The sequence below is a fragment of the Syngnathus scovelli genome, chromosome 9 (assembly GCF_024217435.2).
Source record: "Syngnathus scovelli strain Florida chromosome 9, RoL_Ssco_1.2, whole genome shotgun sequence".
Classification (NCBI taxonomy): Eukaryota; Metazoa; Chordata; class Actinopteri; order Syngnathiformes; family Syngnathidae; genus Syngnathus; species Syngnathus scovelli.
The window spans coordinates 11,753,574-11,780,179 of NC_090855.1; the positions used below are offsets into that span (position 1 = coordinate 11,753,574).

Below are 26,606 nucleotides of genomic sequence, written 5' to 3' on the forward strand. Positions count from 1 at the left end.
TGACATTAAAAAACAAGAGATCACGATCAACAGTTGACCTTTTATTGTGGCCCATTGGAAAAACAAACGTGATAAAAACAACAACGCGGTAGTCTTAATAACGATACATGTACAGAATTAATTTAAGTTCAAGACTGACGACACGTCCCAAAACCCGCCCCCCTTCTCCTTGGGCGTACCTTATTTGGAGCAAAATACAGGAGCTTGCGGGGATTTCAGGAATGTCTTGGGTACTACGTGAGCCGATCAGCAGGCCAGTTCAAGTTATATGACGGGCGGGTATTTTGGGATGGAGGTGACAACAATACCTTTGACTCTAACAGGCTTACTCATTGAGACGACGGCACATCCTGCAATGGAGCACCAAATTGGGCCTGTCTCACTGACATATACATACAGTATAATTCTAAACGTACAGTGCAAAAGTGTTAGGCCGCCATTTGCTGCTCTATCCATCTATTTTCTACAGTATGGTTGCCCTCGTTAAAAACAACCATTCACCCGCATGCACACTGACTGACAATTTGGAGCCTTCAGTGTGTTTTAGGAATGCTGAGATTCGAACCAAGAATCAAAAAACTCTGAGACCGATGCACTTAACCACTTGCCGTGCTGCCGTATGTCAACGTCATTACTAAAAGGCGAGTACCCGGCCGACGACTTGCATTTATTACTGACGGTGACCTAAAACCTTTGCACAGCACTGTAGTACATACAATTACATTGTCGAAAAGTTGCTTTTATTCGCTAGTTCAATTCAAAAGGACAAATTTGCATTATAGCTACTTTGGAAACATTGGACAATACTATTTGTACTTGATTTCTAAATTGAGAATCTTTTCGTTTTGTAATATTCAAATTCACTGATGTGAAGCTGATGATACAAAATTCCCTTTTTGATTGGAACTAGCGAATGAAACTAATTTCTCCACAATATTTGATGCAAGATGAACCTGTACATACCATCGACAGACAAACACGTTCAGGTGACATCACAACTTGTCAAGAAAAACAAACAGCATTTAAATGGCATAATTTCCGACAAGGGAAAAGGAGCCAGAAAAATCAGTTCAAGACTCGGGCCTCCAATAGTCCAAACACCGCAACAAAGATCCAGGATTTCAGAAATGCACATGACTCGGCACAGTTCGGCCATGTTTGAGGAGATCCGTATTTTATTACTTCCGGTCTCTGGTGCTGATCCTTTGGGTTCAGAGGCAAGAGGTGTGTGTGCGTGTGTGTGCGTGTGTGTGTGTGCATGTGTTTGTTCTGAGGAGGACTGACCTGCCTGTGCTGTACAAGGAGGTTAAAGAGGAAAGTTTGGGAACGGAGATCCACTACATTGGCTCAGCGTGAAACCTGCATCTGCTGCACGCTCTGCGACTGGTTCGGGGCGCTCACATCGGGCCCGCGGCTGGCCAGCCTGCTGAGGATGTTGCGCTCGGACATTTGCAGCCGCACGGCCACGGGCGGTATCCTGGCGATGGTCGCCGGGAGGCGTGTGACATCCGCCTTCATGTCGCTCAGCAGCTCCTCCAGCTGTTTGAGAACTGAAAGGTAAAAATAAATAAATAAAATCTGAAGTAATAACTCGGTTGCCACGGTGACTAAAGATTATGTGACTGTTGTGATAAAATATATATATATTTTTTAAATGGCGTCACTTTGTCTCACCTTTATGCAGAACTGCATTGGCTGGCTTGTTTCCTGACATGGACTCCTTGCTGAGATGCTGGTGGGACTCGGCCAGACACTCCACCTCACTGAAGCGTGTGTTAAGCGCCATGGAAGGGTGTGCCGGGTCCTCCGTCATGTTGAGGTAGGCCGCCCGGCGCAGTTGCTCCTCGATTACCAACGCCTGCTCCAGTAACTACCAGAGGACCACGTTCGGCCGGTGAGCACACTAATTGAGTTTCAGCACTCACACAATGACGAGGGGGGGGGGGGGGGGTCACTTCACCTTGAACCTGCGTGCCAGGAATTTGTTCTTGATTTCCAGGAAGTTGCCTCTGCTCATTTCGCCCTTGAAGGGCTCATTGAGGATGGCGAACCTGACGTCGTTCTGCACGTCCTGCCACCGAGCGTAGCCGTGTCTGGGGGAACGTCACATTGAAGCCAAAAACAACTTTGTTTGGGAGTCGTTGGCATGAGGTTGATTCGGAAGGTTGCCTTTCGATTGGGGAAGAACAAAAAACCCCCAGCAGGTTCGATAGAAAATAATATTCACTTTGATTTTCAAAACAATGCAACAGTTCCAATTTGCTGATGATTTTCCAAATGTCAACATACAACATTTGATCCAAATGTGCACATGAAGGATACTGTATGATGCCAGCAAGGAGCCAGTAGTCATGGCGACGGTGCCAAATCTCAAAGGTTTTCTTAGTGACGGTGGCTGCCCTCTCCTCATTTTGCCAAAGGGAGTGAAGCTCTATGGGTCAGAAAGGTTATGAGACGGGGTTGGAAGGGAAACGCGTGCATGCGTGCGTGCGTACGTGCGTGCCCCCACCTGTGAAGCCTCCGTCCGCTATGTTGAACATGAACCTCTGCTTGCTGGCTTTCCTCTTTTCCTCGCTGACATTCAACATGGACAGCGCTCCTTCCCTGGTGTTGTCTCCATTTTGAAGTCTGCTAGCGTCCTCAGATTTCACACCATCTTTGCTCTCTTGTTGATCTGCAAGAAATAATGAGATGTATAGCATGTAGAACATTGTCTTCACAAAAAGGAAAGCCTCGAACATTTAGAAACTGCATAAACGTGTGCGCACCTTTCTCTGGATCCATCTTTTCATCTTTAGCCTCTTCAGCTGAAAGAAAGAAAAAAACAGATTTAAAGCACAGTAATGAAATTAAAATAAACGTTTAAAAAAAAATACAGCCTCACCCTTTGATCGCTCCTCCGCATCTGTTTTTCCATCCATCTCTTCACTTTTGACATCAGCAGGTAGGGCCTTGTCCGCCTTGTCTTCTCTGTCCTTGCTAAGGTCGTCGGGCTCGCTCCCTTCATCGCCACCTCGCGTCTCCTTCTCTTTGTCCTCCTTAGCTACAGGATCCTCATCTTTGCTTTCAGAGGCTGGTGACTTGTCGGACTCATCTGGGATTTCAATAATCTGGGGCAAAGGGAATGATGGCGAGTTTGAAATGAGGTCGATGCCATTACCGTAATCGATGAGGCGTGACTGACGAATCACCTCTGGATCGTCTGTCTTTCTGGCTTTGGTGTCCTCGACATCCTTCTTAATGTCCTCTTTGTCGTCTGATCTTGAGAGATCCTCTGTTGATACAAAATCGCTTTTGTTGGAATGCATTTTTTTAAATGCTCAAATGCAGTTTTGAAAGCTTCATGAAGGTTACAAGCTGAGCTTCATATCCCCGTACCTGGCACGGGAGTGTTGGGTTGCGTATCGGCGGGCGTCCCGCTCGAAGGGGTCTTGGGGTCTTCACCCGCAGCCAAAGCCGCCGCTCTCTTGTTTTCCTCCAGCTCTGCCATCCAAGGCATGGACCACTGACCGTTCACATGCTCAAACTCCTGCACCTGCGGGGAGGAATGCGTTGCGTCACGACGCGCGCTCCATCGGGCATCAGATCGGATGGAGCTGAAAGTCCAACCTTTTTTCTGATAAGGGACATGACACCAATGCGGGTGAGCACGTGTTGCCTGGACAGTCCCTCTCGCGGGACGCCATCTGCAAAGGTCTCCGCCCCGTCGGCTCCCGGCTCACAAAGGTGCCTCATGAACAGAGACACGTACGCCCTGTGGGGAAAAAAATGGCGGAATGAAAGGAGCACAACATATGGACCGCTTTTGAAAAATAACTAAATGAGCCTCACTTGAATTCCTTTTCAGATTTCCCTCTAAGGTCCCTGACAAGCCACTGGTTGTTGAAAGCATCCTGGGGGGGCATCCCATAGCGCATCACCACATTCAGGAAAGCCTTCCTCTGCCGTGCGTTGAAACCCAGAACCTGACATCGGAAGCGAATCTCAGTAAGAAGTCGGTGGAAAACAACTGAAGGCAAAATCAAAGTCACCTCAATGTTTCCTCCCACTCGGGCCAGGAGCGGAGGCAGAGGCTTGTCCCGGTCGTTTCGTAACCCTTTGCGGCTCGGTCTGCGGGCGTTAGCTGTGGCGGGACAAAAGATCAGTCAGATCATCACACGGCAAAATACGAATACTTTACTCCAACAATGAAATAAATGCGTATTCTGGAACTTAACGAGTGTTTGTGTAGGATGTAATTGTCCTGTAGGTTCCACTGAAAGGATGTTGGACTTACACACAGTCACGGCAACCTTGTGCTGAAGGTGCCCCCCTATCTCTTTCTCTTTGGCCACACGTTTACCTCAACAGCCGCCATTTCGAACCCAAATGCTTTCAGGACACTTACAACTGAAAGCAGCACCATTTAATCAAAATTCAGTAACAGCAAGATCCTTGATTAAGGGCAACAATGGTGACAGTAGATAAGCAAAATGTGAATTAGAAAAATGGAGCTAACAATTTAAGTAAACATATGAACAAACTCAACGAGAGTACAATTTGTCTTTTAAACGCAAACCACGCCCAAGTAGGCGTCGAGCGTTTTCTGTGCCTTGGCCGCTGCCGCCTTCTCCTTTGGCGGACAGCTCTTGCTTTTTTCATCTCGTCTTGCCTTTGTGCGCCCTGAGCAGATGATGCACGGACATCTGCCTTTTTCTGGGCTTAACTTGAGGCCAGTGTAGCTTGCGTCAGAATCGGTACGCATATCTGCAAGGTGGGGGCGGTTGTGAAGCTTGTTAGTAAGGGAAAGCAAGAACTGCAGCTTGAAGATATATGCAGATAATTTGTTTTAGTGTGTTAGAGTGTATATTTTTTTTAATCTTCAAGTCGCTACGGTGAAACCTCAAAGGTTGTCAGTTCCTGGAAAATATACCTCGAAAGTTGAACTCCACAAGAGATCCATCCAGAAGGTGACAGTTTGAGTCAAAAAGTGACTCCAGTATTTTTATTCAATTGGAAACCTTGTTTCAAGTTTGTATGTAACGGTTCAAGGTTCCACTGTGCTTTGGGAAATCCCACAGAGCACAGAAAGATGACTTATGCGGCACCGAAGGCGACACACGCAAGCCCATAAGAGCATCGACGCGTTTGTGTGTACCTTCAGAACGCTCGTCAAAGTCCTCGTCGCCCTCCTCCGATGCCACAGAATAATCAGACTGGTTGTCGGATTGATCCTCTTGCCAATCTGGGTGCGGGGAAGGCGAAAGGAAAAACTTCCTTAACTCTTGGTCACAATCGGATTGATAGTCATGACAAAAACGCTTTAGTTCTTTGCTTTTTTTAAAAGATTTTAAAGCTGTCAAAAAAAATATATATAGCATGCATTCATTGTTTTAGCAAGTTCTAATAACGTCACTCTTTCTCAACATGATCAAAGAGCAGACTTTAAATTATGCATCATTTTTGACTAACTACACCCAGTCTCTAAAACTCCAAATAAGTACAACACACATTTCATGCAATACAGAATGAAAGCCGTTTGAGCGTTTATTCCACATACTTGATCTCCATCTGAAGCCGTTTGTCCTCACTAAAAAAAACAAAACAACAATTCAGCACAATTGTAGGACAACGACGACGCATCAGCACACTACGAGTGTGCTGACTTGTCTTGATCGTACATGGGCCTCAAAGTGGACATCAAGAAGATTGAATAAATGCTCCAAGAGCTTCCCAAACACGCACTCACGATGCAACACGGACACGAACGACAGCACAGCACAGGACAGAAAGAAGAGGTTGCATTATATATGTTTCTGTACCCTGTCTTATACCTCGGTCCTCCTGAGAACCGTCATTGTAGTTAACCGGCTTTCGAGTTCTTTTGCCTTTGCCCAGATTGCGGGCCAGATCCTCTTGCTGCTGCTCGTAGTGATGACGTAGCAGCTTCTCCCAGTAGTCGGGGTCGACGCTTTCCTCCTGCTTGATCACCTCCCGCTCCACTTCCTCCTCCTGATGGCATACAAAGATTGACTTTTGGGTCCTGACTATCCCCGCCGTCATCTGGGCTTTCGCGACGTGTACCTCGTCGTCCTCGTCTTTGACTACGTATTGTGCAACTTTGAAGGAGCTGAGGTATTCGTTCATGCTCTGGATTTCGGTGTCATCCGTGGCGTCCTGGTTCCGGTCCAGTAGACGATCAATGGCTTGGTCATCGTAGTGGATCACACTGCTGTCGTCCTCTTTGTTGTCCCCTGAACGCGAGACGAATGACAACATTAAATATGAAAAACTCGTCCGATGACAACCAGAAAATGCCACCGACCCTCTCCAGCCTCATCCTTGAACAACTCCTCGGTTCCAAATTTGAGAATGTCATCAAGCTCCTGCTTGGACATGGAACCGGTCTTGGAGCCGAGGCCGGGTCGCACAACCAAGTGGGTGAGCATCATTTTTTTCTTTGCGACCTAATAAAGGAGAGACAAATGAGTAGGGTTGAACTGTACGTACGTTGTTTTTTTTTTTACCTGTGTGATCCTCTCCTCCACGGATGCTTTGGTCACAAAGCGATAGATCATCACCTTCCTGTTCTGCCCGATACGGTGAGCTCGACTGAATGCCTGCAGTACACGCACATGAATACAACAGTTTAAACCCCGGAAATTTTTCCCCCCTAACCTACAGAGGCAACTTTGGTGCCCTAGAATTAAATTACTTGACTCGAGGCTGAGGGTCATCATACCTGGATGTCATTGTGAGGGTTCCAGTCGGAGTCATAGATGATAACGGTGTCTGCGGAGGCAAGATTGATGCCCAAACCTCCTGCTCGAGTTGAGAGGAGGAAGGCAAACTGTGGAGCGCCGGGAGCTGTTGGAATAAAAACCAAGACGGATGTTCAAAACATGCAAACCGCCTCATTTCAGTACATAGGCAATAATGTGACGGATAAACGGTCAACCATTAAAGCGGTCGATGGCCTCCTGCCGCATGTTGCCCGTGACCCCGCCGTCAATTCTCTCGTATTTATAGCCCTCATTTTCCAGGAAGTCCTCCAGCAGGTCCAGCATTTTGGTCATCTGGGAGAAAACCAGCACCCTGTGACCTCCTTCCTTCAGCTTCTTCATCATCTTGTGCAAGAGCATCAGCTTGCCGGATGCCTTGGTCAGAGCCAAGCCCTCGTACATGCCGTTGGGAAGTTTCGGAGCCTCCTGCCACGAGAAACGATGAGATGGATTTGATGAAGTGTTTGCGTTTCAGCCGTCCGTGCGGCATCGTAACAACGAGACATGGGTCGTACGGTAGCGGCAGCGGGAAACAGGTAGGGGTGATTGCAGCACTTTTTCAGATCCATCACCACGTTGAGCAGAGAGACTTGGTTTCCTCCTCCGCGGGTGTTCAAGGCCTCAAAGTTCCGAGTTAATATAAACTTGTAGTATTTCCTAGATGGAAACAAGAACAACAAATTAATTTCCAGAAAGAACCATCAACATCGTGACTTCCGAACTTCAGACTGACTTCTGCATGGGGCTGAGCTCCACTCTGACGATGAGCTCGGTCTTGGATGGCATGTGCTTGAAGACGTCCGCCTTCAGCCTCCTGAGCATGTGCGGGCCTAGCATATCGTGGAGCTTCTTGATCTGGTCCTCTTTAGCGATGTCGGCAAATTCCTCCAAGAAGCCTTCCAAGTTGCTGCGGAGGAAGAGGGAGGAGGAAAAACGTTGAGCCAAACGAGGGCAAGCTACTTATGTGGCACGCTCGGGGCGAGGATGTGCTGAGGCTGACTTGAATCTCTCTGGAGTCAGGAAGTTAAGCAAATGGAAGAGCTCTTCCAGGTTGTTTTGAAGAGGCGTGCCGGTCAGCAGAAGCTTGTGTTGCAGCGGGTAGTTGTTCAACACTCTGAAGAACTGACAGAGGGGAAGGAATTAATCAGCAACGGAAAATACATTCAAAATTGGAACAAGCTCTACTCAACATGGACGCATTTTTCTTCAATACAAATATTGGAGTTCCCGTAGGAAAAAATACAGTTTTTATTTACCTGATCAATATTTTTGCTCATGGTTATCATACCACCAGAATGTATTATCAGGCCATGCCTGTATAGAAGCAGTAAATGAACGTGTGTTGTCACCTTGGACTGGTTGTTTTTCAGTCTGTGAGCCTCATCCACAACCAGACAGGCCCATTCGATGGAGCCCAGCACAGCCTGGTCGATGGTGATCAACTCATAGGACGTGAGCAGGACGTGAAACTTAACTGTGGAGTCTTTCTGCAGAACAGAAATCCACGTGGAGAGAAAAAGCTGAACTTTTACGCCTGGGAGCCACACTGCATAGTTTGAATATGACATTTTGTGTCTTTCTCACCTTCATCTTGGAAGCCTTCTTTCCACCTCGGATGGCATTCCCTTCGAAGGAGAACTCGTTCTCTCGGATGACAGCCCTGCTGTCCTTGTCACCCACATAGGTGACCACATACATGTCCGGGGCCCACATCTCAAACTCTCTCTCCCAGTTGATTATGGTAGACAGAGGTGCACTAACCAGGAAGGGACCTTTGGAGTGACCCTGATAAGGGAGTGAGGGCAGTGTCAACATTTCATATTGGGCCTGCAAACAATTGTCTTGCCCTGCCTTTAGGACAAAGCTCCTGACTATGAGCTGCTCCCCTGTAATGGGCAATGTTGCTCTATGTCCAATGTCCGACCGCTCCAACTGACACTGACGGACAGAGGAGAGCCAACTGGACAAAATAAAACCTTTACTATGGTACATTGACCTACAAGTTTAATATAGTCGGCAACCAAGCTTGTAACATTGTTACAGTTAACTTCTAAGACAGTAAGTAACACTGTACTAATATGAAATATGCGTCTCTTGGCCGTCTCACCTCCTTGTAAAGCGAGTAGAGGAAGACAGCGGTCTGGACAGTCTTTCCTAAGCCCATCTCATCGGCCAGGATGGTGTCGGTGGCCTGCGCCCAAGAAAACCTGAGCCAGTTCAGGCCCTCGAGCTGGTAGGGGTGAAGAGTGCCCCCAGTGCTGTCCAGGTAGTCAGGCTGACGGTCAAACTTGATGGTGGGCTGCACAAGGAAGCAGAGAGGATGATGAATACCACCAGCATTCACTTTCCCGATCCCTCACTTGACAACATTGAATGACTAACGAGCAGTTACGAGCCCAAAAAGGCAAATGTTTGGGTGGAGAACTTACGTCTACCACAGGATTAGCAGGTGGACGCTCCGTCTTCTTAATTTTGACAGGCTTCTTCAGCTTCTTGCCAGGTCTGCCCTCGTCACCAATCATCAACTCTCTGGTTTGTTTGGAAAAAGCATGTTGGGTGACACTTGGCTCTATTTCAATTCAGAAAGGGGTCCGTCGGGTGAGGTACGCAAGCCTGCGTCTACCTGTGATTCCAGTAGGTCTGCTTGTAAAGGTCAAACTCTGGGATGTCCATGTCTTCGCTCTCCCACGTGGACTGGTCATAGGCCAGATCTCGCCATTTGATCAGGTAGTGCACATTGCCCTTCCTGTCCACACTGAAATGGAAAGCGTGAGATCATCTGTCCGCTTAGAGCAAAATTAATAATCCAGAGTCACGACGAGGACATTTGCATTCACTAATATTTCACGCTAACATTCCAAGCGTTTGTTCACCTGTGGTTGAGGATGCGGTGTATCATCAGCCACTCCATCTTGACTCCATAGCGGTAGAACTCGGCCTCCATGTGGACAAAGAGCGGATCCTTGTTCTTCCTCTTGGTGCTCTTGTCGTCGTCGCCCTCGCCGCCAAAGTCGACAGGCGGCGGCTCGTCCATGTCGGTCTTCCTCTGGTAGTTGCGGAACATCACCTGGCAGTTCAGCTCCAACTGGTGAGCACAGGCACGGAGGTTAGAAGGTGCATTGTAACAACACGAATGTCCAGCAGCGTCAGGAGAGGCGAGTACCTGAAGCTCGAGCACCCAAGAGCAGTGCCAATAGGACATGTTGCACCATTTCACAAAGAACTCCCTCTCCCTGCGGCCAACCAACGGTGGGGGATCGGGAGCCTCAGCGGGCAGGTCAGAAGGCCGGGGAACGGGCGTGGGGGCAGGCGGCTCACCCCAACGCCATGTTAAGACCTTCTGGACTTTACCCTTCATCGGTGGACACTGTCAACAAGAGGAGAGAGAGTCGGTGTTGGTTTGGCTGTCTCTAATCAGAGGAGACGTGATTGGGTACCTTGCAGCGGGGGCAGATCCACTCGCCGTTGGGGATCTCGGGGAGAGGCGGGTTGAGACAGTGGATGTGGTAGGACGAGGGGCAAGTGTCGCAGCAAAGGAGCTCCCCTCCGTCCTTGCACACCCTGCAGTACTCAATGTGATGGTCGTCTTCTTCCTCGGCGCCATCGTCCTGCCTGTCGTCCTCGTCTTCCACTTCGGCGTCGGAGAGCTCCTCCCTAGCCTCCCACTGGATGCCCTCCTTCTCCTGGTGTGTCAAATCAAAGGTAGAGATGGGGGTGCACGAGTAGGACATCTGAGAAAAGTTTCATTTCACCGTGGTCGCTAATCCATTGGCGTCAAAGATTTCTTTGTTTGTGTGTCACTTCGGAAATTGGCCCGGGTTTGCCACCCCGACAGTACTCACGCAGTGTGGGCAGCTCCACTTGCCCTCGGGGGCCTTTTCCATGTCAGGGTCCAAGCAGACCATGTGATAAGCCCTGGGGCAGGTGTCGCACAGAATGATCTCTCCTCCCTGCTGGCACACCTCACAGTAGTCCTGGTGGTCCGTCTCATAGCCGTCGCCATCTTCTGTCTCCACTGGTTGGAAAGAAGGGGGGGCACACGTGAGCTGACGTTCTGAGCCGACAATAGAACAAAAGACGGGTGGGAGTTTCACGACGCACCTTTCTTCTTTTTCTTCGAGCTCTTGGACTTCTTCTTGCTGCGGCTGCTGCGGCTGGAGCCCTCTGACACGGAGAAGTTGCTTTCGTCAAAGTCGCTGTCCACATCGGGCTCATCTTCATCGCTCTGAAAGGGAGAAGAGCGACGCGCTCAAACACCGATGACGTCGACAAAAGACAAGAAGACAAAAAAGTGTCAAAAATTCTTACCGAGGAGCGCTTTCTCTTGCTGTTCAGGCCACCAAGTTTGATCTTGAGTGGAGCCACTTTCTTGGGTTTGGGCTTCGGTGGAACTTTAGACTTGGATTTTTTACGAGCATTAGGTCCTGAGCCGGAAATGAAGAGAGGGGAATACATGAATGATTTCAAACGCAGCCCAGGATGTTTTCTCACATGGCCCTCCGTGCAGTTACCTTTGCCTTCTTTGGTTTTTGCCTTGCGAAGAGGCGGCGGCGGCGGGGCTGCCACCGGAGCAGCGGGCGACGTCTGAGCGGTGACGGCGGCAGGGGGTGCGGCACCATCATCGGGCCCTCCGTCCGTCCCGGCAACCACCATGTTCTCCACAGCAGCTGCCACATTGGCGGCTGCCAAGGCTGCATTGGCAGAGGCGGAGCCCTGCAAAGGAGACATCCAGTCAGGAAGGAGAAGTGCTTCAGTCGTGCGTCATTGAATGGATTCAATGTGACACCTTATGAGGATTGTTTGTGCTAAACTCTCTCCACTTGGCCATCATTAGCGTCATCATCTTGGACACAGCGATTTTGGGGTTCTTGGCTGCAATCAACGGCCTGAGGAGAACAACAATCAAGTTGGCACAATGCGTTTTCATTGATGCGTTCCGATATTTGTGTTTTAATAATAGTTACAAAACTGCATGGCGTGATTCTAAAAAAGTATTTCTAATATTTTGCTGTAAAATTAGGTACAGTTGTCACACCTGACAAACTGACTGAAGGCCTTATAGTTGGTGAGTGAGTTGTAGTCTTCCTGAGTAAAGGTGTGGTCAATGTCTTTCATGCCCCAGGCATCCAGCATCTGTGAGGAGCTTTTCGGCTAAGGTTGGAAAAGGAGTGGGGAAGACGCGAATTAACACCGCCTTGTGGAACCCGCCGTGTAACAATTCCCAGTTTACCTGGCAATCATCATCGTCATCTTCATCATCATCTGGCTCTGGATCTTTGCGCTTGCTCTTGGACGAGCCCCCTTTCTCCGCAGACCCGCTGGACTTCTTCTTGTCTTTGGTCGAGCTGGAGCGTTTCTTCTTTTTCCTTCCCGGGGCGTAATCGCTTCCATCACTGTCCGAGCGCAGGCCTCCCTCATCCAGGTCCCGCTCTGTTGCCTCCCCTTCAATGAGGTGCTCAGGAGAGCTCAGCGGCAACTCCTGTTTGTATGGAAAGAACATTAAAGAGAGACAATTTTTTTTCTTTCATTAATTCATTGTTGATTTAACTATGCCCATGACACATCGTGACAGGTATGTGTGTAAGTATGTATGATGAAAACGTGAGATCCAACTCACCTCTCTGACAGCTCTCTGCCTCTTGTTGCTTCTGCTCTCCCTGCTGCTCTTCTTGGCCTTCTTCTTCTTCTTGGATTTGGGAGCCTCTTCTATGTCAGACATGATGTCTTCGGCCTCGTTGTCGTCTGCAGGTGACACTCAAAATGCTTGTCACTTTATTCATTCCCACGTTTAACCTCTATTTGAAGTGAGGGGGGGATAGTGGCGCAGGCGCAAACATGCACGCCCCTGCAGGCTGGAGAGTGGAGGAAGAGGAAGGAGGGGGGTTGGGGCGCGTGCACAGTGGCGTGCACACACAAATCCGCGTGCACGCCTACTGTGTGGCACAAAACACTAGGGTTGAACAACTTGTGGGCTTTTATTCTTTTTTTGCACAACTTTGACAGTCGGCGGTGGTCCCCTCGGCGAAAGCGCGCGTCAAAATTGTAAATAAGGAAAAGGAGGGGGGACACCTGCACGTGAAGTTAGCTTAACTAACCTATCGTGACCGAGGCGACGCGGAGCTAGCTCGGGCTAACACGTTAGCCTCGCTTTGAAGGCGACCCCCCTCCCCCTCTAAACATACACGCACTCCCCCGGTCAAAAACAAAAAGAAGACTCAGCTTACCGTGGAGTAACGAGTGCTCCTCGGCGGCCCCGAAGTCGTCCCTGTCATCGTCGCTGCCTGACATGTCTCCAGTGTGCCCCCCCCACCACCTCCTCGCTCGAATTAATCCCTCCTAAAGCTCTCGCTCCTTGGTCGGTCGACGAGGGAGGAGGGAAAATGACGTGGGACTGCTGGAGAGTGGACCGAGGTGGGTGTACTGTCCAAGGGGGAAGGGAGGGGGCGGCTACGTTTTTTTTTTTTTTTTAAATGGCACTGTGTTTACAATATGAAACAAGTTGGCTAATTAGGTTTAGACACACTACACAAATGACACTCTCAAGTTGGAACACGACAATGGAAAGTTGAAGCCGAAAAAGGCCTACCTTGACACCTTGGAAACTTGCTGCGGCGTGCTTGTGCGGTCCCAGGTCGAAGTGATCTCTCTCTCTTCCGTGCCTCTTCCCACAACTCGGCACGTTTTAGTCAATTTAGTGTTCATTCATTAGGGGAACAAACGAAAACACGATGCCCTGTCCTCTCCCCCAGCCTCAGAGCTTAGCTAACATCCTCGCGAGCACACAAAGGGGGCCAGACATCCCATAATAATCCCCCCTCCCCTCCCACACGCGTGCAGGACTCTGCATGGTTACCACGCAACCGACAGACCATAATACTCGCAGGGCCCAGCCTGCCCCCTCCCTCCCCCTCTTCGACGCGCGCGCGCTCTCACTCACTCGCACGCATTCACGCGCACGTTACCCACTCCAAGACATACATGCCCAGGCCCTCGGAGCCACCGCGTTGTCATGGCGACGCCCCCCGCCCATGCGTGCCTCTCCAGACCATAATATACTCCAAACGAACTACATCCCATAATATACAACACTTTGAAAAGACAAGGAAATGGGAGGGAGACTATAGTCTCTGGAGGTAGGCCCAACCACCACCAGTGACAGCCCATAATAGTCGCTGAATGAGCATCTACCTGGGCTGACCAACAAAACAATTTGTGCTTTGTGCAAAAACAATGTCTGCCACTGTGGCCACCTATGATCCGGTTCAAGTCAATGAGGTCAGATGGTGTGCAGAGAAAAAGAAAAGTTCGAGGACCACAGATCTCGGGAAGGCCTAAATTTGGGGTGAATGTTTTTGACTGGGTTACGTCGTTTGAATGCACTGCAAGGTTGTACCAACGAGCAGGTCGAATGTCGGTTAAATGCTAAAAGGCTTAGCATTTTTCCCATAATGCAACAGTCATAGGGGAAAATGCTGCTTTTGGCATTTAGCCTCCATTTTGCCAATAGGTTTGAGCGACTTTACCAAACATTCACTTCACATTGGCAGTTCCACGCTTCCGGAAAAATGAAATGACAGTGATTCAGTGTTGTGAGGCACCCGCAGTCAGGCCAAGACTGTTTGTAAACCCAAAAATTGTGTAATCAGAGATCAATTTTGAAATTCAAATGAAAAAATTGTTTGTACACGGTGACGTTCCTCTATCTGTAATTTGTATTTCTACAGCTTTCCGCTATAACAGCCTACCTGTCAGTCAGTCCGCACGCTTCGCATAGCAACAAAGGCCGCGTGCGACTTTCCGTCCGCCTCCTCCTAGCATCTTAGCCGTCTTACTTCCACCTCTCAAGCACAGCCCGCCCGCTCATCCCCCCCCCACCACCACTGCACTTTTCCCTGCCTAACAACACGGCCGCCATCCCATAATATTCATACACTGCCGCGCGCGTGGCTCTTTGTCAGCGGGAACGCGCTCTTGCGTGACGCAGTGTTCCTCGGATGCGTAGGTAGCAGGTGAAGGTGACATGCAGGGGGGGGGGGGGGCTCTATTAGTATTCGTATTTTGAAATGAATATCATCTTAACAGTCACCGAGAGAACACTCAGCGGTCAGGCTGGCTCGTACTTGGTAGGTCTGCTGCCATTTTTGTTGTCCTCCTGAGACATGATGTTGAGCATAGAAGTGTCCCAAAACCTTCAACCACCATGACTTGACGTGTTTCTGGATATTGACAACTGACTGAATGCTGAATGAAGTTAACAAACCAGCCTCTCTCCCGCGCGCCATTTTGAACAAGGATGGACTCCCGCCGCTGAAGATTGTGACCTTGCACACAAAGTCGACAAATAGACTCATTTGATTGGACGCCTTGTTTTGATTCAGGACAGCGGACTGTCCTGGGCCATGCACACAAAGTCGACAAATAGACTCATTTGATTGGACGCCTTGTTTTGATTCAGGACAGCGGACTGTCCTGGGCCACTTTCTTTCAAAACAATGAATAAATGCTTCACCAGGCTTTCATAGCATCCTCCATTTCCTCATCAGGCCTTGCAACCCAGCTACAGTCTATCAGCAGCGCATGATAAAATGTCCACAAAATGGGGGAGAGATAAAGATTTCAAAAAGGGGGGGGGGGGAAAGATGGGGTGTTATTTACGAGAGGAGGCTGAAGGAAGGGGACCGGCATAGCAAAGGCGCCGGACGTGACAGCAGGCCGCTCATCACCATGGCGTTGCCGTGGGCGACCGCGGAAGATGACGTCACCGGGAGGAGGGGGTGGGGGGCCACACAAAGAAGGAATATGACACGAGGGCGGAAAAGGATGGGGGGGATACCTTGATAGGGAAGAGGGGGAGAATTTAGTAAGGAAGTGGGTGTCACAGGGTTCAGGGTGACAGGACCACTGTGGCGACGGCCAGCGTGGCGACGGCCAGCGTGGCGACGTCTGCGAATGTTTGATGGCAGCGGCGCAACGATTGATTCAAGCAAATGAGCCCCCACCGCCGAGTCATAAATACGAGCGGGACAAGAGCCGTTTTCGCTTTGTTGGCGCGTCAGAGGGGAGAAAAAAAAAACGTCACTACTTGATAAATCCATAAAATCCTGGGATTTGAACGGCCTCTGGCAGAAGTAAACATTTAGGGTCAGCGAGGCCTTCTCTGCCGGTCCAGTTTCAGAAGCGTCGCAACCCAAATTCGACAATTTGTGCCATTAGCTTGTTGGGATTTATCGTCACTTGTCCTTTCCATTCATTTTGCAGCGGGCTCTCCGTTTGCTTATTCCTCAACGGCTGCCAACGGCAAACGATTTTGAGAGTCAATCGATAAATTGCGGCATTTGCTCCGGCGTTGTCAAGTGTTGCTTTACGGCCCCTTCCCCTTAGCCAATGTAAATGGAGCCGCGGTCCACGTCGGCGGCTGCCTGTATCCCTCTGCCCTCTTTTCCCTCTGAGTCGGCCGGCGTGATTTATTTGCCTCAGTTCCAATATTTGTCAGCACTGTGTTTTCCTCCCCTTGTCCAAATGTCACCCCTTCTTCCAAGACAATATGGGGGAGTGGGAGAGAGGGAGGGACGGAGGGCATGTGCGGGGTGGGGGCACGGGGAGATGGTTAGGTGGGGAACAAGTAGGGAAACTCATAAAAAAAAAAAAAAAAAGCAACAAAGTTTGGGAAAATTAAACATTCGCTAAGCCGAAGCTGCGCTTCTCACATGTGACTACTGTACAAGTGCTGCGTCATTGTTTGCAAGCACTGCAGCAAAAGCAGGAAACTTGCGGCGGAAATGTACCCCAAGGTAGAATATATTTAGTCTTTGAGTAAAATGTTAAAGCAATAGAAAGTATCTTTAATCGAATGAAATACATCAATCAAATGAAAAATATTTTAAAAAAACATTCTCAGTAGAAAATTTCTGCAGAAAATATTAACCTAATTGTTAGTCTAATCTACTTCTTAAATTAAAATGTTTTATTTTGAATATACAAAAAAAATATTTTGTGAATTTTAGTGTCATTTTGTTGTTCTTACAATCGCAATGTTTTTCAAATCGAAAAAAAAATCAAATCCAATCAATTCTCAATTAAAACCTTAAACAGAAACAAACATTTTGCTGCAGAAAATTCCCCCAAATCAAACAATTCAAGTTTTCAGGTTTGAAAATGAAACCGAAAAACCCAATTTTACTGATGATTGGTCAATAAATTTTTATTATATTTTATTACATTTTTTAATCAGCAATCCATGTTAAATTTTCAAAATGAAATTTTCACACCAATTCAGAATCTCTCCTCATTTTTTTTGCAGATTTTCCTATTATAATAACAATGTAGCCATATATGACAAAATTTGCTGTGAACTCAGCCCGTCCCTTTGTCACGCTACCCCGGCACCAATAAAGAGCTTTTATAAACTGTTGCCATCTGTGAAGTCATGTACGTGGCTCACTCACCCCTCCCACCCCCCTCGCATCCCCACCCCGGCTCACACCCGTCCATCCTCGCTCCCACCCTCACCGGGAGCCGCCTCTTTATAACCCATCAGTGCTTGGTGTGGCCGCTTCCAACCTGGAAATTGTTGAGCGTGCAGAATGGAACCTGCTCATGACGCGGCGCTCCCAATCGATTCTTGATCGATGCTTCCGGAAGTGTGAAAGTTAATTTCTTTTCAACATCTTTTTGTTCCGCTCAAGTCAAACACGTGGACTTGCTTTCCAGAGAAGTCCGAAGAACCCGTGAAAGGTCCACACGGGCACGCTTGAAAGAAATATTCATTTAGAGCAACTTGGATTAAATTTCAGTTTGATCTGCAAATATTAAACTGGATACCTCAGCACTACAGACTGGTGAGTGCAGATATACTGGTTTTGGTTTTACAGCAAAAAATGAAAAAAATTATTGTCTTTTCCATTTTTATTTTTTTTAAATAAAAGGAAAAACAGCACCATGGTCTGTTAAGATCAAGTCGCTCCTCATTTTTAAATTAAAAAAAAAAAAAAAATCTGAATAGAAATATCCGCAGTAAGGCAATTTGAGATAATCTGATTCAAATATTTTTTGAGAATGGGTTTTCAACAGAAAACTAAAAATTGGTCTTTTTATTTTTAGCATTTACAAATATATACTTTTTATTCTTCTGGTGGAAATTAAAAACAAAAATTGGAGATAATTTTTCATTTTTGTTCTTCTTTCCAACAAATATTACCCCTACGTACATTCCTCTAAAAATGTCATTTTTAGTTATTAGCCCAAAAAATCTTCAAAAATAATAATAAAAAAAGCAATTAAATTTGAAGCAAACTATCAAAAGCAACCATCAAGGTAATGTATTACCCCAAAAGTACTATCTGCCAACTCATGGAATCTCATTGCCAAAGTCAATCTCCATCAACTCTGTTTTTGACCTTTGACCTTGCCAACAGCTATGAGGGGCTCAAGCCCAGGTTCAGGAGCAGGAACATAGACCAGACGGACAGACAGACGGACACGGCTGACCTGACGCACGCAGACGGAACGACGGCCGGACGGTCTGATGCCAAGCGTCTCCACTGTCAATCTCACGGCACCGCTCCTCCTCCTGTTGCTATGGGCGACGCAGCCCGCCATGGCAACCAACTGGCTGTGAGTCGGACGCGCGCGGGAAGGCGGGCGGGAGGGGGGTTTGTTTGTCATGCTATAACGTTTCAAAGATAGTGACATGTCTCCCCATCCCTTTCAGTCGCTAGCCGCTTTTTTCTTTGTCTTCCCACTGCTGACCTTTCCCTTTCCTTTCTCTTTGCCGTCAATGAGGCTTCTCTATCTTCTTTGCCCCCGCTTGTCCCCTTGTTTCCGCTGCCCACCCCAAAAAAAGCCATGCAACTTGTTACCTCGTTCTTCTTTGCGGCGTACTCCTGAATTATGCCACCCTCTGGGCCCCCCCTGTGCGTCACTAGACCGCAAACGTGGCAAAAGTACTTAAGTAGGATTGTAAAAAGACTGCAATAAAAAGAGGAGTACTGATTTAAATCCTGTAAATAGTATTCAGAGATTTGCAAGATCAATGTTTGAGACTACTTTGTGCAACAATCTAGAGCTAGCTAGTTGTTTGGGGGCGTGGCTAAAATTAGCATAGCCTTTTATCAGCTAATGCTAAATAGCATCTATGTTGTGGTTTTGTGAGCCTTTACTTGGTGACTTCCCACCACTGCAAACCACCCTCTCTCCCTCCGCTCTGTGTCCTCAGCTCCCTGGCGAGGCTGCCTCGCTCCAGGCCCGTGTCCGGTGCTGCCCCATGTGCGCGGCTGAGGGGGCTGACTCCCGGGCAGGTGGGGGTGTGCAGGGCACGGGGGGAGGTCATGGAGTCTGTACGCAAGGCTGCAGAGATGGTCATAGAGGAGGTAGGATGCCATTTTACAACATCCCTCCCTCCATTTTCTATCGGGCTTGTCCTCATAACGGTCACAGGAGAACTGGACCTGGACTAGTTGCCATACAAGAACTACACTGCGAGACGTGTAAGGAACTGCCAAGGCGGCCCAGATATAAACGTTCCCCTTCTATTTGATATGGAATTAATTTTAAAACCTCAGAATTCATTTTATTTGACATTCAGGATGCTGAGATTTGTGGATTGACTAAAGTTTATGCGACTGTGATAAGCGTTGCTCATATTTTAAGTCTTTAAAACATGAAGGATGCTTGTAGCTGTCGTAAAGTGGAAGCAACTGCATTTAACGGCAGCCATTAGAATTGCTGCATTTTGCTATAGTGCCCTTACAAAGATAATTGGGACCGGTTTTGATTTGTCACTTTACGGTAACTATACGGTTATGGGCAACTCTAGTTCGAGGGCCGTGTTTCCTTGCTCCGTCACATCTGATTCAAAGGATCAAAGTCTCATAGGATGTGCGCCAAATAAATCATATCGTAATCATGTTTACACATCCACTCTAGTGTCAGCACCAATTCAGGAACCGCCGTTGGAACTGTTCCACCACCCCCCGAGGAATCAATGTTTTTGGCAGAGTCATGAATCAAGGTGTGGCCACAGATAACCAATTCCATTTTGCGTTTGAATAATCACAAATTTCCTGTGTGTTTTGTTTACTCGCTAGTTTTTCTGGATGTTTTTAAACAGGCACTCGCGAGGCAGCCTTCGTGCACGCTCTGTCCTCGGCGGCTGTAGCGGTGGCCGTGACCCGGGCGTGTACGCGCGGGGAACTGGAGAGGTGTGGCTGTGACCGGAAGGTCAGAGGGGTGAGCCCCGAGGGTGAGCATGGATTCTGTTAGGTGGTGGTGGGGCAGGAAATTCTCAGTGACTCACATCCAAAGACATGCAAACACAGGACTGTCACTACAAAGTGTCACATTCCAGCGGCAATGTTGACATTGAAAGAAATTCTCCAAACTCTTCAGTATCATTGATATTGAATAACCAGTCACTGCCCAAGACTTGTTTTGATATCCATTCAAGCAAGTCTCTCTTAACCCTTGTGGATTGATCCACCCTGGTCAGCCCCTGACCTTCCAGCCTTGTTGTTCTCCGGCACAGGTCTCAAACGCTAGGCCCGGGGGCCAGATACGGCCCACCACATCATTTTATGTGGCCCGCGAAGACAAATTATGCATCAAATTTGTGTCATTACAAGAATTGCAAATTGTTTTCACTTTTAACAATATCTTTTTTTTTTTATATATATTTGACGAGTTTTTACTCGTCTGATTTGAAAACGAGTTATTTGTCAGTTTGTTTTGTAGCTTTTACTGTATACAATTGAGGTGCTCATACATTTATTTGAGATGACAGTCATCAATGGCCCTCCGAAAGAAGCTATGACTACAATGCGGCCTGCGGAAAATATGAGTTTGACACCCCTGTTCTACGAGGACCTCCCTTGGACTTCTGTCCCCAACTACATGTTCCGTCTAAGCTTGTTTGCCTGGCTCTTTGGGGCCCTTCTACTATAGCAATGAAGCATGTGTTTCTGGTGAATTAGAGCTCTTCAAGACATACATAAGGACGATTTAGAAAAACCTAACACTTTTTTTGGCATGAGAGAAAACCGAAGTACCTAGAGAAACCCAATTAAAGCATGAATAAAGCAAATCCAAATCACAAACTGAAGAACTATTAAAGGCAGGTTAAGCTCACCAAGATAGCAGATAGAAAATATTTGCAAAAATGGCCTAATAGAATACAAAACTGTGGATCGGGAACAAACCAAGTCTCACTATCCTTTCTTTCCATCACAGGCTTCCAGTGGTCAGGCTGCAGTGATAACCTCTCCTACGGTGTCGCCTTTTCCCAAACATTTGTAGATGAACCGGAACGAGCCCGGGGCCTGTCGGCCGGCCGACCGCTGATGAACCTTCACAACAACGAGGCTGGTCGAAAGGTTGCTCATCACTTCTTCAGTTTTATTTCGCCCCAAGATCCAGTGTTCATTTTCAATGTTTCCTGTCTTCAGGCCATCCTTCACAACATGCAGGTGGAGTGCAAGTGTCACGGCGTGTCTGGCTCCTGCGAGCTGAGGACTTGCTGGAAAGTCATGCCGCCATTTCGGCGCGTCGGAATCGTGCTCAAGGAACGCTTCGACGGAGCCACAGAGGTACGCATGGTCACACATCAGTACATCAAATTAACATGGTGAATCACTCCATGTTGAACTGATCAAGAATCTTCAATTAACCTCTCAGATGTTCTTCCATTTTTGAGGTTTGGTTGGAAATAGAAAAAAGAATGACCCCGATTCCTCCGATAGGTCCGTTTGACTCGCATCGGATCCAGGACCGCTCTGCTCCCTCGTGACCCCCAGGTAAAACCCCCAGCTGCCAGAGACCTGGTGTACCTCGCACCGTCCCCAGACTTCTGCCACCTAGACCCTGACAACGGCATCCCTGGGACCGCGGGCAGGAGATGCAATGGCGAGTGTTTATTTTCTCCACAAATGAAAAACTGAAACCCAACGAACCTATTTATTGCAGGTTTCTCAACCCAGAATATAGCCTGCAAATTCACAGCTACTCATTCTCAGGATGAATGCTGTCAACAAAATCCAGATTATTAAAACCAAAATCTGACTTCTGCCCCCTCCCGCCCCCAGGAACGTCACGGTTGGCACCGGACGGCTGCGAGCTGGTGTGCTGCGGGCCGGGCTACAGAGCGGGCCGTGCCGAGGTGGTTCAGCGCTGCTCCTGCAAGTTCTCCTGGTGCTGCTCGGTCCGCTGCCAGCAGTGCAAGAACACGGTCACCATTCACACCTGCAGAGTTTGAAGCCGTCCCTACTGCCCCCTGATCATTGTCCCTATTAAAATAAACCTAACACCTTAGAAGAGAGACCCCCAATCACAGACCACTCCTCAACCACGGGATGAGGATAGGACTATTTCACCACTGATGACACATTTATCTCTTAACTTTTTACAACGAAGCAGTGAGGCTGCTCTGAATTCTCGCGTTCAAGCCGGCCCTCAAGCCTAATTAAAGCCCAAACTGGGTTCCATCGTTACTCCTTACGCGTTCGTAATACTGAAACCGACTAGCACAGACGTGCATGCACGCTAGTACGCTCATCACTCGCTCTGCAAAGTGGTTGACGCATTTATTTGATATCCTGGACATTCATGTACAACTTTTCTGCCAGCACTAGTAACGTAATTGTAGGGCAAGTCAGCGTTCGGGGACAATGGCCGTCTTAGTAATGATTTTTCTTTCTTTCACTACCATATAACTGCACAGTAGGAAGACAACCTTGGCATTCTAGTCCAAAAACTAAATGACAACGACATGCTACTAGTGCTACAAGTGCTCAAAATTATATTCACATCTAGCTCTTCATTAGTAGTACGAGAACCATGACATGCAGTTTTGCCTTACATGTAGTTATCCTGCAAGTATAGCAAAGTTGCCAGGAAAAAAAAAAAAAGTCCTACCAGTGAGGACAAAGCGTATACAGTACAAGTCTTCACAAGGATATGAACTAAATGTTCACTTTACTATAACGGCCCTAAACGCCATCTAATCATCTCCTACTGAACCGACAAAGCTTTCAAAGCTGACTGTAAGCGGCACTAACGGAAACGTTACAGCACTTAGTTGCATTCACAGTGTTCACGTCCTTTCCGACGCCATTTATTTATTGCACAGTGGAGACCTCGCTGCACTTTGGCCTCCAGCAGACACGTTTAAAACGCAGAGAATAACTTCTACTGACATTGGTGTCCGTCTGTCTTGCATTTCGCTCCCTCGCCTTGCATGGGTCGAGCTTGTGCGCGCAATCGCAGCGCTTTTAGCTTTGCTTGTGTCGTCTAATAAAAAGCAGTAGTTTTGTCCCACTACATTGTGAAGTGGTTCTTTGAACTGCTCACGTTTTCAGACATATCTTGGAAGTTTGGGGTTGGATTGAGCAACAAATGAACTTTGCTAAATGCTGTCCGTTAAACCATTTTATTACAAATATGTGATTACAAACTCCCACCAATTTACTAGCATCTTAATCGTTCAAGATTGAGATGGATGCAAAAGATTACAGCTTAATTTTTGTCGTTTTGCATTAACAATCACCCTGTTGGTAGTCTAGTGATGTCACAAACACACAAATAAAACCAAGTTTCAAAATGGAAAAAAAATGACTGCTAAAAAGGTCCCAAAATAAAGTCACATAAAATCAATGCAATATACACAAAAGAAAGAATAAAATATAAATTCTTTAAGTCACCCGCAGAAGGGAAAAAAAGTGAAAATGGCCTCCCCGCTAATCACCCCGTGTTTGAAAGGAAGAAGCGCTTACGGAGCACCGCCTTTGGAGTGTACGAAATAAATCTCGTGTGCTCATCATTCAAATCAGTCAGAAAAGATTTGAGAGTACCACTTTTGATTTGAGTTGCCCCTTTACATCATAACCAAAGTTTACTACAAACTATTTTTTTTGTCTTTTTCACTCCATCAAATTGGGGAAAAGCCCCAGAAGGCCATCAGAGTCAAAAGCAAATGACATCGCAAAAAAAAAAAAAAAAAATCTCTTTTAAGGGAGGTGAAGGGTTCCTGCCCCGTTTGTGGAGAATGCGACTATTGAAAAAGTTTCACCGATGAGGAGAAGACGACTGAGGCTACTCGCGTTTGCTGTACTGCACACTGACCTTTCACTCCCTTTGCTTCGTTCAACTCTTTATTTTTGAAGGCACACACAGCACAACCCCCGTTTAAGTCTCTTTGTACCTTCCCCATTGTCCTAATTGGCCACTGAACTCGATGTTTCCCCCCGCCCCCCTCCCCACCACAATGTTTTCTCGTATACCGTATGGTCTCTGACTGCCGCTCGTCTATAGCAGGACGCACTTCCTCTTGGTTTTGGTCTCGGGGGGCTCCAAGGCGGCCAGGATGGCCTCGTCAAACACGTTCTTGAGGCCTCGCTGGTTGACAAAACAAAAGCGAGTGGGCGTCACATGCGGATGCTGTCTGTCTGGAGATCCCAATTAAATGCTCCTTGCGAGAGCATTGCTATGCAAACATCTTCCTGTCCATGAAAATGTCTCAGAGCTCCAGTGTGTTTGCAACTTGTGCTCTTTAGCTAACACAGCACGAGCCTGGTTTCGGTGAGCAAGCGGCGCGTCATACCTGTGTGAGAGCAGAGCACTCGACGTATTTAACGGCTCTGAGTTCCCGGCCCAACTTCTCGGCGCTCTCGGGGTACAGGGGGCGTTGTTTGTTCTTGGCCAGCTTCTCAATGGTGTTGCTGTCCTCCCGCAGGTCCACCTGAGTTCCCACCAGCAAGAAAGGCGTGCGTGGGCAGTGGTGGGAAATCTCAGGAACCCACTGAAGAGGGAGCGGGGAAACATGTTAAATTTGATACTCAGGAATATGTCAAAATTACTAAATAGGTTGGACAGATTAATTATGATGGCAAAGTTCACTATGAAGTCAAAGTTGAAGCCTAATAACTGACCTTCTCCTTGACATTTTCAAATGATGATGGGGACACGACAGAGAAGCAGACAAGGAACACGTCTGTCTGTGGGTAGCTGAGAGGACGCAGCCTGTCATAGTCCTCCTGACCTGAGCGCACGGGAAAAACAAGGATGCTATTGTAATGTGGTCAGCGAGTGACAAATGCAGTTAAAATTCCTTACCTGCTGTGTCAAAAAGGCCTAGTGTGTAAGGCTCGCCCCCGATCATCACAGTCACTGCATAGTTGTCAAAAACCTTGCACAGTAAAAAAAAAAAAAAAAAAAGAGAGAGATGATTGCTCATTTCCCCTCAAACAAAGACATCAAAAAAATTTGATTTCCTAAAAAAGCTAATCTTACCGTAGGCACATATTCTGAGGGGAACTTGTTGGTCGTGTAGGAGATGAGTAAGCAGGTCTTTCCTACCGCACCATCCCCGACAACTACACATTTTATAGTCTGCATCTAATGACACAAGAAAGAAACAATAAAATATTATATGAGAGCAGACATGGTTGCCACAGAATACATTTTCTTATGACCTGAGCAAGACATGAAGTTGACAAAAGTGTCAATCTGTTTATGCCAGGGCCATCTTATCAGCATTCCATGACGATGTTTTTTTTAATGCCACAACTAGAACACTAAAGACTGTAATCCCAAACTTTAGTAGGTTTTGACACTTTTTGGGAAAATATACAGTACAAATATAGCCCACTGATAATTTGCTGCCTACACTAAATCATAATGCCACCAGATACGCTTATTTTAAGATGAAGGCAAAACAGGAAGGAAGATTGAGTAAGGGTTGCTGTCTTATTGCGTGCGGCTTTTAAGTCCATACATAATAGAAAGTTAAGCTCTTCCTATATCAGAAACCTCACACTTGCTTGTCACATTATCCTCGTGTCCAAGCATTAAAGTGGGCAATTGAACACCGCGAATATAAACATTAACCTAATGTCGAAGTGAGTTTAAAGGTATAAATTGTCATACAGATATCGTATTAGGGACTTCTCTGAAACTTGATTGCGGGTGAACGTTTTAATTTATAAGGCAATTGTGTTTTCCCCCCCTCCTGCTCAGAGCGTTTGTTTGGAACTGATTTGAGGCTCGTCGTGCCAGACTTGTTAATACATGTACAAGCGCAAAAAAAATTGACGACAGCGGTTCACTTCCGCAAAGGCCACATTTAAAACGTCCAATTAAAACAACACAATAATCACCCCATGTTAATTCGGCAATTATATCATAAAAGCCTGCTTATATAAATAGCCTAAGCTTCAAAAGGGTGGAAGTAAAAGGTCACAAAGACACGGGCGAGGCAAAAGTACAAAACAAAAAAAAGTATTTACTACATCAAGTCACATTCGTCGCTTCAAAGTGTTATCTCACGCTACCATATAAAGTTAACGTTGATAAATATGCCAAAAATGTGCTAAACGTGACAAGTGCATAAAAGCAGATTGATGCTAGCCAACATTACACGCACGCACAGCTCGGTGGCAGCGACTCCGCAGACGCTCGAATTTACTCACTTTTCCACTCGGTGTGAGTCGCAAATGTTCCAAATGTTCTACTGCGCGAATCCACTTGAGGAAAGAACACGAATTTTGCCGTTCAAAGCGGATTTTTCTACTCTACTCACCGTTTTTTCCTTCCGACAGGTTAGGCGTTGGTTACATCCGGGTTTGAGGGGCGAAAGACTTTGAGCGCAGGCGCACTAGAGACTTGCCGCAAACTCGTCCGGAGATGAAACAGCGCCACTCAGAGGAAGCAGTCACACAAGAGACTATAAAAATAAAATACAGAATGTGGTGAAAGTGATTTTATTTATCATTTTATTTGAAAGTTGTGACTCTGAATTATTATTTCTGTGACTATAATGAGTTTATATAAATATGGCTTGTTAAGATACTGTACAATGAG

At 47.2% G+C, this 26,606-nt stretch overlaps 3 protein-coding genes across 12 annotated transcripts; 1 reads left to right on the plus strand and 2 right to left on the minus strand.

Annotated features, from left to right (window-relative positions):
- Positions 1-28: 28 nt before the first annotated feature.
- chd4b (chromodomain helicase DNA binding protein 4b) lies at positions 29-13,633 on the minus strand. 8 transcript variants are annotated; one of them, XM_049731396.2, is made up of 41 exons: positions 13,348-13,633; positions 12,986-13,152; positions 12,379-12,503; positions 11,992-12,240; positions 11,797-11,912; positions 11,548-11,647; positions 11,273-11,474; positions 11,070-11,185; positions 10,863-10,986; positions 10,604-10,776; positions 10,199-10,444; positions 9,925-10,128; positions 9,635-9,846; positions 9,385-9,516; positions 9,191-9,290; positions 8,869-9,060; positions 8,346-8,546; positions 8,111-8,248; positions 7,762-7,883; positions 7,495-7,668; positions 7,277-7,418; positions 6,938-7,187; positions 6,722-6,846; positions 6,507-6,599; positions 6,305-6,446; positions 6,064-6,233; positions 5,802-5,991; positions 5,540-5,569; positions 5,138-5,224; positions 4,032-4,123; positions 3,832-3,965; positions 3,610-3,754; positions 3,379-3,535; positions 3,192-3,274; positions 2,885-3,110; positions 2,769-2,807; positions 2,510-2,674; positions 2,323-2,431; positions 1,961-2,093; positions 1,675-1,870; positions 29-1,550 (listed from the first exon to the last, which is right to left on the minus strand). In XM_049731396.2, exons 2-41 carry the CDS (start codon positions 13,047-13,049, stop codon positions 1,348-1,350), a joined length of 5,901 nt encoding a protein of 1,966 aa, XP_049587353.1. In that variant the 5' UTR covers positions 13,050-13,152; positions 13,348-13,633; the 3' UTR covers positions 29-1,347. The 8 variants fall into 8 exon arrangements, with proteins under 8 accessions (XP_049587353.1, XP_049587354.1, XP_049587355.1 ...); XM_049731397.2 differs by having other exon boundaries at positions 12,986-13,155; XM_049731398.2 differs by having other exon boundaries at positions 5,814-5,991; positions 12,986-13,181.
- Positions 13,634-16,837: 3,204 nt separating this feature from the next.
- On the plus strand, positions 16,838-23,327 carry wnt4b (wingless-type MMTV integration site family, member 4b). 2 transcript variants are annotated; one of them, XM_049731743.2, is made up of 9 exons: positions 16,838-17,599; positions 18,176-18,374; positions 18,976-19,129; positions 19,686-19,770; positions 19,870-20,001; positions 20,985-21,127; positions 21,200-21,340; positions 21,494-21,656; positions 21,836-23,327. In XM_049731743.2, the coding sequence occupies exons 2-9, from the start codon at positions 18,286-18,288 to the stop codon at positions 22,003-22,005; spliced, it is 1,077 nt and encodes a 358-aa protein (XP_049587700.1). In that variant the 5' UTR covers positions 16,838-17,599; positions 18,176-18,285; the 3' UTR covers positions 22,006-23,327. The 2 variants fall into 2 exon arrangements, with proteins under 2 accessions (XP_049587700.1, XP_049587699.1); XM_049731742.2 differs by having other exon boundaries at positions 20,985-21,340.
- On the minus strand, positions 23,163-26,482 carry cdc42l (cell division cycle 42, like). Of its 2 annotated transcripts, none has more exons than XM_049731823.2 (6): positions 26,326-26,482; positions 25,038-25,142; positions 24,861-24,933; positions 24,677-24,786; positions 24,349-24,546; positions 23,163-24,143 (listed from the first exon to the last, which is right to left on the minus strand). In XM_049731823.2, the coding sequence occupies exons 2-6, from the start codon at positions 25,140-25,142 to the stop codon at positions 24,054-24,056; spliced, it is 576 nt and encodes a 191-aa protein (XP_049587780.1). In that variant the 5' UTR covers positions 26,326-26,482; the 3' UTR covers positions 23,163-24,053. The 2 variants fall into 2 exon arrangements, with proteins under 2 accessions (XP_049587780.1, XP_049587781.1); XM_049731824.2 differs by having other exon boundaries at positions 26,216-26,367.
- Between the last annotated feature and the right edge of the window lie 124 nt (positions 26,483-26,606).